This window comes from Diadema antillarum, unplaced genomic scaffold, assembly GCF_040938485.1.
Source record: "Diadema antillarum isolate AM-2024a unplaced genomic scaffold, OU_Dant_1.0 seq00000637_RagTag, whole genome shotgun sequence".
Classification (NCBI taxonomy): domain Eukaryota; kingdom Metazoa; phylum Echinodermata; class Echinoidea; order Diadematoida; family Diadematidae; genus Diadema; species Diadema antillarum.
Window position 1 is genome coordinate 339,384 of NW_027271554.1, and position 14,325 is coordinate 353,708.

The following is a 14,325-nucleotide window of genomic DNA, read 5'->3' on the forward strand; positions in this document are numbered from 1 at the left end:
TTTACGTCCATATAGCTTTAAATTCGTTAGCAAAAGGGCCAACAACGAAATCTCTGATTGATGGTCGTTACCATGGCAGCCACAACAACGCACGGAAAACTGACTGGTTCTTGCTCATTGATAAGGTAAATATCACACGTGACACATGACAAGTTGTATGCATTGTCGTGTTATAGTTGTAATCAAGCAAATGATAAATACGTATAAAAGCACATTAATATGCGAGATCTAGTTCGACTACCTTGAAAACAACAACATGTTGGTCATATTAGTACCAACGACAAAAATGAATGCATTTGATCGAGATAGCGAGAAACATAAGTGGGTGCAGGAGGAATATTTGCCAAGGAAGACATATTCGTGCTATGGGGCACAATTATAATATTATACAATTCTGGGTGAAAATGTAAGCGTAATTGATCGTTATTTTACGTGATAATGAAATACCGTATTCTAGATAGAGTTGAGTGAAAGTGCAGAAAATTACAAGGAAAAATGAGAATGAAGAGATTATTTGCCAAAAAAAAAAGAGAAAAGAATAAAGAATAAAAAATTCCTGTGTGCAGCATTGTCTCTAACCAGCCGGTTCTTGATTTGAAGATTTATCACCTTGGTTACAGAATTATCGAACCCTGCTTCAAATCTGCCGACCCTGCTCATGCAGTACTGCAGTTTACCCTGTTTTTTACTTGTAGGTTAATCATTTTGGCTACACATTAACTTCGGCGACCTTGTTGAGTGTATCAGTTTATATTATCACTGGGTATTTGAAAGTGTATTGCCACAATAATCAGTGATAATTGTGCTCCGTACATGAATTTATTCTTTTCTTCCACTTTCTTCGTCTTCTTTTTTCTTTTTTTTTGTCGCGATCTCTTTCATCATTATAACCATTAATGCGAATACAGTGTACTACAATCATCATCATTACAACTATTGTATTATTATTATCAGAACTATCATATCACTATTTTCATTCAAGCATTTTGTTTCACAAGGCGCCTCGAGTACTTGGCGTTTCCTCTCTTTCTGTCTTTTTTGTCAAAAAAAAATTGTCATTTGTCTTACCACACACTCAGAACAGTTCCGTTTCTCATGTAAATAGCTGTTATTTGAGAAAATCATTTTTTTTTTGATATCTATATACACATTATACATCATAAGCATAATGTGATTACGCGTAAGATCGAACGCCTTCTAATTTAATGCCCTTTACATAATACCTGCGCGATGCAAAAGTTACATCCCGTTATGCATATTTATTATTCATATCATTGTTCCGAGTTCCCCCATTTAGAACCATGCTCGTGCGGCCAGGAGCGATCAGTGGTATCTCTTCGCTACCATTAGAGGCTCCCATTCCGTTCTTCCACTTGTGAAGGACCCTCGCCGGATGTGTCCGAGTCCTCCGTACACAGTCCAGAGCGAGCGCGGTCGTGTTGGACACGGCTGCCCCGGTGAGGACCACCGCGCAGAGCAAGAGCAAGGCGCGGCGAAGACCCAGCGCCATGGTCGTAGGTGTGACGAGAAGCGAGAACGAGCCCCCGAACGAAAACAGGAAGAGATAGAACAAGGCGAAGATGACTGTTTTGCAGTTCGCTGGAGCGAGATCGGAGGTGACAGAGAGAACGAGCACGGCCGACCAGTCGATGAGAGCTATGATGATGCCGTACATGATGATGAAGGCCGAGGAATCAACGACGTAAGCAAAGGGGCTGACGATAGCGGCAGTGATCTAGACATGAAGAAGAAAACAATTTCTACAGCAGTTTCGTTGACATATTCCTCATAAAAATATAGATAAAAATAAAAAAACGACTTGTTGCTTTTAACAACCGTTTAATGCACGTTATCATCATTACTGACAAATTATGCGGAATCACTCTTTTTCTTTTTCAGTGGTAAAGTAATATTTTTGTGGCGACTAGTGTTTCAATATTAAACTTGTAATGCAGCTTTGGAATCTCAATCATTCTAAGAGACTATGGGATTATTATATATGAATATGACTTCATTTCATTTTACTTTATTTCACTCATTTCCATAATAAACGATGATACAATAACACTTGTCATAAAAGGGACATCAATAACAACTACTACAACAGTGAAAAACAAAGCTATTGGAATGGGATGGAGAAAATTGAAAGAGCAGTTTGTTAACAGGTGACCCTCGTAGAAAGGTTCATAGACATGTCGAATCATCTGACGAGAAATGATTTCGATGGCCTCTAAGATAATCGACTGGTGATCTTAAGTGTCTGATGGTCGCCAAAGCAACTTTAATTTCTTCTGTATAACATGTAAAAGGATTGCTCATTTCTGTCTCCAGTATGGACTGATGGACATTCAATTTGATGTTTTTTTTTCATATTATTGTTCTTGGAGGGTGTACTCTCTCTCTCTCTCTCTCTCTCTCTCTCTCTCTCTGTGTGTGTGTGTGTGTGTGTGTGTGTGTGTGTGTGTGTGTGTGTGTGTGTGTGTCTTTTAGGTTGGTCTTTTTACATCGATTCTAACTTCATCATGATAATTCCATAATCCTTAGCGAAAGGACGAAGGGGGAAAAGTGACTTGGAAATGGTTGAATGTGGCGCTGTTCCCACTTTGTCATAGAGCCCATAGGTAGAAGGGTGACACATTGCTACAGCGACGATAAATTGTTCCGTTTTTATTTTCTCCAAGAGCTTAGGGTTGGGGTTAGAACTGTGATAGGGTTTACGGTTAAATCTGATGTAAGGATTAAGATTAGGGTTATGACTATTTTTGTGGGTAGAATAATGTTTTGCTTTAGATAGCGTGCAGGTATTTCATGGGAGCAATTGTCGCAGGAGCAAATGTCATGGAACCAGATAGATCATTATTACATCAGACAAATGGCATATCAAAGTTGTAGAGATAGACTGATGTACTAGTGGAGTCGTCACAAACAGTTGATTACTGATCAAAAGGACATCCGCCTGCAACCACCCACTTATAAGAACGCAATAAAGAAGGTGAGATAATGGGGCCATAACGTCTTACCGATAAACCAGCTAAAAGTAACAGCGTTGAGCGACGACCATGGTTCTTCCGCAGACGGTCACTCAGAATCCCGCCGAGGATGCAGCCAAGAAATCCCGCCACCACACCGGCGTAAAACAGGTTTTCCGCATTGTAGCCAGCGAAGTAGGTGAGGGTATAGTTGGCGGCGTTGTAGGCATTGATGTACCCGTAGGCTGAGCGAAACATACTCCCCAGGAGCACGGGGATAAGTACGAGCCATGCAATCTGGCTGATACAAGCGCGCTGCTGCTCTATGAAGATCTTCAGGTACGTTCTCTGAAATGAACAACGTGACACACACAAACAGATACACACACACACACATACACACGCAAAGACAGTATAGATGATGAGGTGATGTGATTTTTCAAAGGTAGTCTTATAGTGGTTTCATAATTATCATGCAAATTATCGAGCAACTGAATGATTATGTGTTTGGACATGGTTGCGTCTTTGTATCATATGTTTCGTCTCTGAAAGCGTATTCTTGCTTATGTTTGAAGGAAGACGAACCATTAGACTTTGAAATTTGCATATCGTTTGCAAGATCATTTTTTGAAAAGATGGCAAGCAACCAAGCAAGCAAACAAACAAACAAACCTTTACAGTATTGGTATTAAAATATATTTTTAGTGACCACATTATAGGTATCCAAACTGAAAATATTTGCACCCTAACTCCGATTTAAGCTTGAGACCTACCAATGAGGAACGATTGTTTAACGTCCGCTGCTTGTCCTGGGGAGGCTTAGTCATCAACAAAGCTGCCAATCCGAGGGCGATCCCGGCTGTACCCGCAATGATGTAACACAACCGCCATCCCAACACGTTGCTGGCGGCGACAAAGAGATACCCGACGCTGTTCCCGGCGACCCGGCCGAACGACACGGCACCGAACGCTACCGCAAGCTTTTCCTGATAATGAATACCGTATACACGACCAACAACATGACTACACCAGGAAATAAAGCCAAGAAAATATCTAATAACATCTTGTTGTAATGGCATGGAACATTTAACATTTAGTTGTCATAGCACCAATTGTGTCAGCATAATCAATTTGCACAAAAGATAGTTCTTTTGAAAGCACTATAAATTCAGAACACACACACACGAGCGAGTACTGACCCTATACAGCAATGAACTAAATAACCTGCCTGAGAGGAATATGTACCAAATTTATTTAACTTCCAATCATCAGGTCAATATGATTGTTACTGGTAGCATCTACTAAGTATACACACTCAATTGCAACACAACACAGGCATGCCCATACAGCATATCTCCAATCTATACGCTTGAAGGTTTGAATCGTACTCACAGTTTGGGCAGGGCGAAAGGTTTATTCAAAACAACAATAGAGATTTTGTCAAGTTTCTACATGCAACTCTGTCGTTTACTAAACTCTTTTAGAACCGTTGTTGATGATAAACCAGTCTGTTTACGATTTCGTAAAAACGATCAATTTCAAATATAAAACCGTGAACGCGAGTTTTCATAATGAACAATGTGTTTTGGGACTTTTGTCATCTTCCACATATAAACATTCCTTTTTAGAAGAAAAATAGCAACAATAGACAGAATAATGGCAGTGTTAAAACGCATACATAAGTAATAACTGCAGGGCACGTGTTTGCACGTGTTCATTTTTTTTTCTTTAAATTGTGTGTCCTAGTGCTGGATTAACCTATCGAAGACTCACTTGCTTCAATGTTTAAAAATTAACAAACTTCGAATCCCATTTCAATATAACAAAAATCAAATGTCCTTATTAAGAAGTAATGAAGAAAACTACCTCAAATGTTATGTCCTACAAGAAATACAGGAATGGGTCAATTTTCACAAAGATCAAAATCTTTGCTTGGGTGTATTGTTTTGGTGAAGTTTAATATGGTTATAATGTGCTGAGTCACTCTCTTATAAAGTATTTTAGTTATGATCATTGTTGTAGTCATGTAATGCTGAGAAGCTAAAACTAACGTAAAGTAGACAGACATTGCTTTATCAAATACTTAAAAAACAAAACGCAAGAAGCATTTTAGTCTCCGTGTTTAGAAAAGACCCTATCTTAGCACGCAAACACACACACGCAAACACACACACACACGCGCGCGCGCGCGCTCTCTCTCATGATGAGACACACACTCACACACACACATAGAGTTATCAATAAGGACAGTAATTGACGTGAACTATTGCAACATTTTGTTTCTTAATGAGCTTGCTTCTGCAGTTTTAACTTTCCCCCTTTCTCGCGTGTTCCATACCGGTTTGACGATGAGAGCAATGTAAGCCATTATGAAGGTATTGAAGGGACCAGTACTGAAAAGAGAAAGAGGATCAAAAGAATCATATTATATACACCTGAGTATTTTTACATGTATATCGTATAGTTATAGATGATATTCACAATCATCAATGTTCATCAAACATAATAAAGTATATAAGCATGATAAGGTGTACACTCATACTTAGTATGAGCGTATACTGGTAATTATAGCGGTCTGGTGGTGACATGATAAAAACATATAACTATATACATACATACATGCACACACACACACATACACACACAAACACACACACACACACACACACACACACACACACACACACACATATATATATATATATATATATATATATATATATATATATATATATATATGTAGTCGGTCCTTCAGTCAAGGTTAATGGACCTTCATCGGGGCTGTATTATAAGAGAAAATGACGCCATATAAATGAATACTTACCCTTAGGATTACAATGTAAGTGTAGCACAGTTGAAACCTTAAACTCTTGAATTAACTACAGATTAAAACGTGATGTTTGGGTCTCATACAATAAAAAATATACTAACGTATAACATACACGACCTAGGGGGTACAATTGCATTAAAAGTTTATTGGCATATAGTCAAAACAAACTGACAGCCAATATCTGTGCAATATCCGAATATTCTAATATCCTAATACGTGTAGTTAAATACAGATATTAGGATATTCCACAGCTTTGAGCTGTCAGGTTGCTTCAAATATGTCACTAAAGTTTTAACTTATTTAAAACATACACTACCTAGGAGGCACATTAACATTTCACCTTTACTGGCGCAATGATTCAAAACAGACTCTAACTGACAGCCTAAAGGAAGTATATAGCTGTAGAATACCCTAACATTGGTGGGTGAATAAATAGCAAAGAAACGTGGGGAATATGCAGTATGCAGTTTGTGTCCTATTGTTTATGACTGTGGCTGCTGGGCCGTCAGTTTGTTCTAAATATGCCAATAAAGGTTTACTGTAAAATATGCCTCCTACATTAGGTCGTGTATGCTAGTGTGTTTATGATAATCATTCAATGTATATGTAAAATATGTATATTGATTTTGTATTGTACTGTATTGTTTTGTATCCCCCTTCTGCACCCCCCCCCCTTGTTGCGCTCTCTCGCTTGGGCTTACTCCCCCCCCCCCCGAAATATATGTCTGCGTGTGACCATGCTATACTACCAGACCCTACATATCCCTGTTGATCTCTTCACTCCCTCAGAAAGGTCCTCTTATTTCCGATTTTGACCCCCCCCCCCCGATAAAATGAGAAAGAGAAAAATTGGTGGTCTATACACTTTTATGTTTGGGAACCCTACAACGGAATAACAAAGTACAACAATCTAAACTATAAGTAACAAAGCAAGGACATCCCGTTATACATCGAAATATCAAAACAAAATCAATGCAGTGTGTACGGTGCAAAATAAGTCTTTGATGGTAACAATACGCAAATTCAAATCACTTGAAATAGAATTATACCCATTACACAATGTAGGGATATCAAAATGACCGAATTCAACCCCAAGTGAGATATGTAAGCATGAGCAGTCATTGTCTTTTGAATATATCTTTTATTCTTTTAGCTAGAGAGAATTTATCCCCCAAGAGAATTTACCGTACTTGTATGCACTCACAAAATCCCAAACAGGAATCGGAGGAAGGCAACCATCCAGTACGAGTTAACGAATGCTGTCCCGAGCGTGCACAGACTCCAAGCAACGGTCAGCGAGGCTATGGTGGTGATGTGGGGGACCCCAGCGGCTTGGAGGAGGACGGTGATGGGCATAGCCGACACCCCCTCGATGATCAGATAAACCGGCCCGGCTAGGATGTCGTATAGAGTACCCATACCCGTATATTCAATAGTGCATGCATCTGGTGAGAAGCTGGTACTATTGACGTCACATCTGTTCATTGGATTTGATTTGATTAGAATAAATTCAATGCAGTGCGACAAGATGTTTTCAAGGTCTTGTTTGTTATTCAAAGTGCACTAACAAATACGACAATGCATGCATGTGCTACAATGACATCACAATGTCTATTCTACAATATTGTATTAATATCGGAAATTGTTCACCTTAACATAAAAATATCAGAAAAACGTAAGATGTTTTGTTACTATTATACGAGGCTAACCAAATTATTGACAATCAATATATTATCGTTTTTACTTAAATTTCAGAACTTTATTTCTTTTGCCCGAGCGTTATGACTGATCGGTCAAAAAGTATAGCACGTTGTTAGCCAGGAGGAAAAAGTAATGAACAAAAGAAAAAAGAATGGAAAAAATATATGCCATACCATGTGCATTTGCCTGTTTCCCCATTGTCCTCTATTTTTTATGAGCGTTTATATCAGGTCATCTCAGTTCGCAGGTACCTATACTCTTTCCATTTTACAACATCATCATTGTTAAGGAAAAAATATTATGCATGTTTATACTTGCATTCATTTTCTACATGATACTTTTTTCCCATTTTACATCATCACGAAAGGGAGGATTATATAAATGACTGTTATATTTACATTCCAGTTTCTTAATTCTTTCCATTTTAGACCTGTAAAAGGGAGAAATATTATGCCTGTCATGTGTAGATTCCATGTTCTTCATGTTATGCTCTTTCCATTTTACAACATCATCATTGTTAAAGGGAGAAACATTATGCCTGTTATGATCAAATGTACATTCCATTCTTCTTCAATCATAACATTGAAAATCATAATATTGAACTGCAGATACATCGACCGGTTCATTACTTTTTTTCTTTCTTTCTACCGGTACGGTTCCTACACAATACTTCATACGATATCTAACAACATAGAGGTGAGACGGTATACATAGTATATCGTGTCTTTTCTATTTCAGTATGAAATTCAGGATCAGAATCAATATCGCCAAAAAATAAGAATGCCATATAACTATATGCAGAGTCATGAGTGTCACAAGGCACATTCAGTGACATATATGAAAACTCGTTGGATGCCTTTAATACTTTTTCTTATTTGCATCTTTGGTTAATATTGTTGCCGTGTGTGTGTGTGTGTGTGTGTGTGTGTGTGTGTGTGTGTGTGTGTGTGTGTGTGTGTGTGTGTGTGTGTGTGTGTAAACAGGTTGAAGAATTCATTAAAGGTACTGTTTACCATTGGGAGTAGTGGTTTAAAAATGTTCGACTTATCACATTTGATGCATATGTGTAGGTCTGTTGTATCACAAAACAATCTACCATGTAAAAATTTTGCAATAAAGCCTGAAATATAAGGAGATATCACGATTTTTCTCACAAAACCATAACTGTAGACGGTTTAGTCTAGACACAATTTTTTTATAGCTATTGACTATTGTTCGCATTCTGTATATCTAGCAATACTTAACATTGATTGCACTGATTAACTCTTTTTACACTCCCATGTTGTTTTCATCTCTAACTCACATTTTAGAACTATTTTGAAGCACTAAAGCTGGGTTTTTGTTTCTTCTGCAAATGGTAAACTATGCTTTTAATATTTGGATCTGGAGATATAACGAAGTAATGAATTATAGTGCATAACGTTTGTTCTGCCAATAATGAGTATCTCATAAGAGCATATTACACAATTACGCCCTGAACAAAAGAGATCTATTCTTTCTGTATTATGTGTACTTCATAGGTCCAGGAGTGCAGAGTGTCAAAACTGTGTCGATTCATTTTTGAACACCTTACCGTCCAGGCAGAGTGCAGAATTCGTCATACGTGACGTTAAGATTCCTCGCGTAGAAGCTGGCCAAGGTTTGGTTTGTCACCATACAAGTTGTCGCCCCAAATTCCAGGTCGTTGGCCATCCCGAATATCGTCCCAACCAGCAGATACCTGTTCGTTAATAGCACTATGAAAATTATCATTATAATGATGCTGACACTACTACTCTTAGTGATAATATCAATAACAATAATATTGATAAATTAATAAGTAATGGACATGAATTAGATACTGGACATAAAAACAAAACTAACGATGATAAGAATAATTAGCTTGATAGTTTTGATCCTAGTGAAAATACATTAAGTACACGTTGTATGATAATAGTGGTAATACTAGTATTAAATAGTACAATGATATTGAAAGTCACAATAACAAATATCATGCTGCCATACGGCAATTCCTTTATCACTCTGTGCAATGAGTTAGATTACACTGACCTACAATAAAAAGCAAAAACGAGCGGGTAAATTTGATACGAGTAATAAAGGTAGTGGGGAATGAGCAGTATTATATTTGTTATTACTTCCATTATTTTTATTATTGATATCGTAACTATTACCCTTATGTATGTTACAGTTCGTTATAAGGAAGTTTCGTTATTCCATTGTTAATCCGAAAATGAAATAAAGTTCGACATTCTGAAGAATTGTTTGACACACATTTTTTTTTCCATTTTCGCATCAAGATTAAGGAAAGTTATGTTATTTTTAGATAAGTAAACCTTCGGAATAACGGCACAAATGTTTTGATTCATAAACCTTAAATTCATTTTTCCCCTTAATTATCAAACATGGAAGCATAGCGAGTTTAGGGTTTTGTTTTGTTTTTTGTTTTGTTTTTTGGAATGACGAGCCTTCGGAATAACGAACATCACCGTTCATCAAAGACATCGGCGTGAAAGTGAGATTGTGCCAAGGGACTATAAAATATATTTAATTAACCAGGTCTCCTTTCTCTCCGTAAGAATCATCGATATTGACATTCAAACTAAACATAATCATTACAAATCAAAGTCACATAATAATAGAAGTGAATTAAAGACCAATGTGACGGGCTTACAGGATCTCAAATTTGCTATTGTTGGGGTATGTAGGAGACAAAGTTTTTAGAAGGCATAAAAAATATACATGCTCGAAAACAATTTAAGACTCCGAGTAGATCCAACAATCATGCCGGAGAGAAAGGGCAACTATACTGTTATACAAGATAATTATAAACAAACATAATATTTGATCAGATCAAATACGCGAAATGATTGAGATGAGAGAAATTCTTTTACAGAATGTTTTTTTTTTAATTAATTTGAAACTTCTTTGCTGTTTTATATATAGTAAATTGTATTACGTCCAGTCGACTTAACGAAATTACGGACATACAAATACAATCACAATATTACACTGTATACATAGGATATGCTTGTGGACCCCTCGAAAGAAAAGAGTAATAATCCATTTTTCCAAAAATCCTTCATTAGAAATATCCGTTATGTCACATGTTATAATCTCATGCTCCGCAAATTGATCACTACTTTGTGCCAGAGTTGTCATACAGTGTACCAGGTATACTAAAGCGTGTTTGTAATAAAGAACCGGAAATGATCTTGATACTGAGTGATTTATGCATACCTGCACGTCTTACGAATCAGGGGGATGTTTATTTTATTACACACACTCGCAAAATACTGAAATATTTATAGAATATTGTGTACACACACATTCTCAATACGTATATATTTGTCTTTATTTTCCTACCATTGTGATAGAAAACATCAAAAATATGTGTATACGTGAATATATTTTACTGGATTATAGGAGTTGAATAACTTTGACCAAACAAAAACAAAGCTGCTTTCATGAGAGTTGACTGGTAATACAATAGTCTCATATTTCATATCTTTTATAGTGTATAATCAAGAACAGTTTAGTACCACGTATTTAGATCTGTTGTTAATACTAACAACGTTGAATGGCTGAGAAAGCGTGTATCACGTGTTACAAAGCTGACCGATTACCCAGCATGTTTTAATGGTATTACAAAGCAGACTGAAACTTACATTTTATCGCGAATCTGATATTTCATCTCGTGTTAGTGAAGGCAATCGGAAGCAATAAACTGTCTTTCAATGACAGAAAGAAAAGTTCAAACTTTTTGTTTTCAGGCAAAATGTTTATTATTTGAGTATTATACATTGTGTTAGTTTTTCGCCCGTTTTTTTTCTTTTATCGCAGGATACTTTCAGAATGTCTGAATATACAATTGTCTTTTTTCTTGTTTGGTTATATAGAGGATAGTGCTTATATTAATAGGAAATAAACTAATCGTTGAGAGAGAACATCTAAATAATGTAGAGATAGACAGCGGAATGGTCAGTCTATTCAATTTGTGTACATTAAAAGTATACTCTGCTTCTCAATTATGATCAAATTCGAGAACTTGGTGGCGAAGGATAATCACACGAGCCCGACACCCAGATGCCCAGTAGTCATACGGCTCACTGGTTGCGATATTGAAAAAAGGTCCATCGGCCATTCAGTAGCCCAGGAGTCATACAGTCCAGGAGTCACACAGCCCGTGAGCTCGACACCTATGCCAATAAATAAGGCCTGTGATATGAGTTTGACATTAGACAAACAAGGCCCACGAGCCCGACACTAGGCAAACAAGGCCCGAGAGCCCGACACTAGGCAAACAAGGCCCACGAGCCCGACACTAGGCAAACAAGGCCCACGAGCCCGACACTAGGCAAATAAGGCCCACGAGCCCGACACTAGGCAAACAAGGCCCACGAGTCCGACACTTGGAAAAAAAAAGGACCAACGAGACCGACACTCCAAGCTGTCATGAAATGAGACAAATGATTTGCATAGTGTCGGACTCATGGACCCTTTTTTGCCTAGTGTCGCACTCTTGGGCCTTCTTTGCATAGTGTCGAACTCCTGGGCCTTATTTGCCTAGGGTCGGGCTCGTGGGTTGTATGACTCTTGGGTCAGGTCGGACTCGTGACGTGCACCTGGTGGCCTATACCCGTGACTCTTGATAGCACACCACACTTCCAACACGTGTAGCAATACATTCAAAGTGTTCCACATTACTCACTGCCTATTTCTTATCTACTTATATAGGCCTACCTACCTATCTATCTATACACAAGTATCTATCTATCTATCAATCTATCTATCTATGATATATATATATATATATATATATATATATATATATATATATATATATATATATATATATATATAGATATACAGTAGTGATACTATAGTTTGAATACGTAATCACATGTCCAAGGAATGTGAATTTCCTATTGTAATAAAACTGCCCTTTTTATAGCTTGCATTTCGTTCCGGATGAACTGTTTCGACTGTCTCCCTCCCCTTCCTGCGCTGAAAAAGAAAATTAACTGATTCGAAAAATGGAGAATTGATGGAGTCTGAAGTAAAAAATGTAAATGGGAAGAAATCATCTTTTAAAGACCAATTATCTCCGCGAGAACTTCATTATGACGAAGCTGAAGCTGGGCAACACACATCTTGAGCTTTCAAATTCCATTTAAAAATTACGAGTCGAAAACTTCATCGGATAATACCCCCATGCAATCATCTCAAGCATTTTTTGACTTCCTTTCAGCTTGAAACGAAAGGGAATGTCAAGACATATGATATATTTTTGCTTCTGAATAATTTGTGAGTGGTATACACCAAAACAGCAGTGATTTTTTTCAGCCTATTTTTCAGCGAGATGAAATCGGAAGATATGTCAAAGGAACCATACGTTTTCGAATCTTATTCTTGTAAACACTTAACTTAGGTCAATATATTATTGTAATAATATTCCTCTTTTTTTTTTTAAATCTCAATCCGCACAGCTGCAGCTGCATCAAATGTTTACTGAATTCAAAAGTATAAGATAAAGATAGAGGTAGCTGGAACTTTCGAGTCAAGGCAACTGACTACAGACCTACGTTTCGTGAGGAATAAAAGTGCAATAGAATTGTATTGCATATAAAATGATTCGTGTACGATATGCGTGTAATCATAAAGTTGTACATGAATCAATATCGCCTTGGGGAATATACTTCAATTCGGGTACTAATTATTGTGGACCTGTGGGTGTATCAAATTTCCCTAGTTTTTGCTACGCTTTAGCTGGAACTTTTCGCCTTCTCACATAATCCCTGTATTGTTTGACTAGACGCCTGAAATATACGTCTAAAATGAGGTTTATATTGCATCTGGGAATCCAATTAAGGGATATTTTGTGATACGTGTCGTCCATGGGCAGAACTTGTAGTTTATTTTCCAGATGATACCAGGTTCGAATTCTGTCTCAGGCAATTTTTTTTCTCAATCTGTTCCTTAATAAATATCTCCCAAAAATGCAATCCCAGTTAAGTCATATACCAAAATGCTGACAACCAAATACTTTGACGAAAAAAGAGAAGGCGAGCGAGATAGGAAAGAGAGAACTTACTGCTGAGTAAAGTTTGTTAGGGTGAGAATCGTCGCTAGGGTGACGGCATACACCTTTTTGGTCCAGGTAACATTGTTATACTCCTCCTCAATGATCCTTTCGACACCAGTAGTCTGCCGCTCCATCACCAAGGAAAAACTGCGCGCGATGATAACGCCAGCATCCGTAAGAAATACACGTCTCTGTACACAGGATATGCAGACGACCTCCTGTCACATATATATCGATACGTATAGCAATCGATTCCTTCTCGAAAAATTGCGTTCAGTCTGACCGAAGGCCTAGCTGATGTTCTTGCCGATAACAACTCCTTTCCTGGTATGATCTCGTATTCGCGCGCTACAATCCAACACGTCTAAATATCCCATAAGGCGATTGAAAATATCATCTAGTCAATGATTGGGGCGAGGCGCATACAGGAACATAAAATTTGTTGGTCGTCAAGTGGTCATAGAATCAAAAGGGAGGGGGGGGGGGGGCACGCTAGTCTTCACCAAGGACTTTTACTCGATTTATTACCGAATATGCATTTTGCTCATAAATTCCGATTCTAGCAATATTAATGGAAGAGGCAGGTCATAACGTCACCTGACGAAAGATCTTATATGCAATAAACGCATGTGCAGGTGTCTACCTCTGTCAAGACGTTTTGCTGTTGTTGTCTCTTTTTTCTTCATTTTCTAAACTTTAGCTTTGATCATATCCTTCGTTGAAGACGAGTCCCGAGTATTCTC

General features: G+C 37.6%; 1 protein-coding gene across 1 annotated transcript; it reads right to left on the bottom strand.

Moving 5' to 3' along the window:
• Positions 1 to 1,249: 1,249 nt before the first annotated feature.
• Positions 1,250 to 13,716, bottom strand: LOC139736345 (uncharacterized). The gene is made up of 7 exons (XM_071647101.1): positions 13,592 to 13,716; positions 9,074 to 9,220; positions 7,004 to 7,276; positions 5,308 to 5,362; positions 3,743 to 3,955; positions 3,021 to 3,317; positions 1,250 to 1,735 (listed from the first exon to the last, which is right to left on the bottom strand). Exons 1-7 carry the CDS (start codon positions 13,714 to 13,716, stop codon positions 1,250 to 1,252), a joined length of 1,596 nt encoding a protein of 531 aa, XP_071503202.1.
• Positions 13,717 to 14,325: the final 609 nt, after the last annotated feature.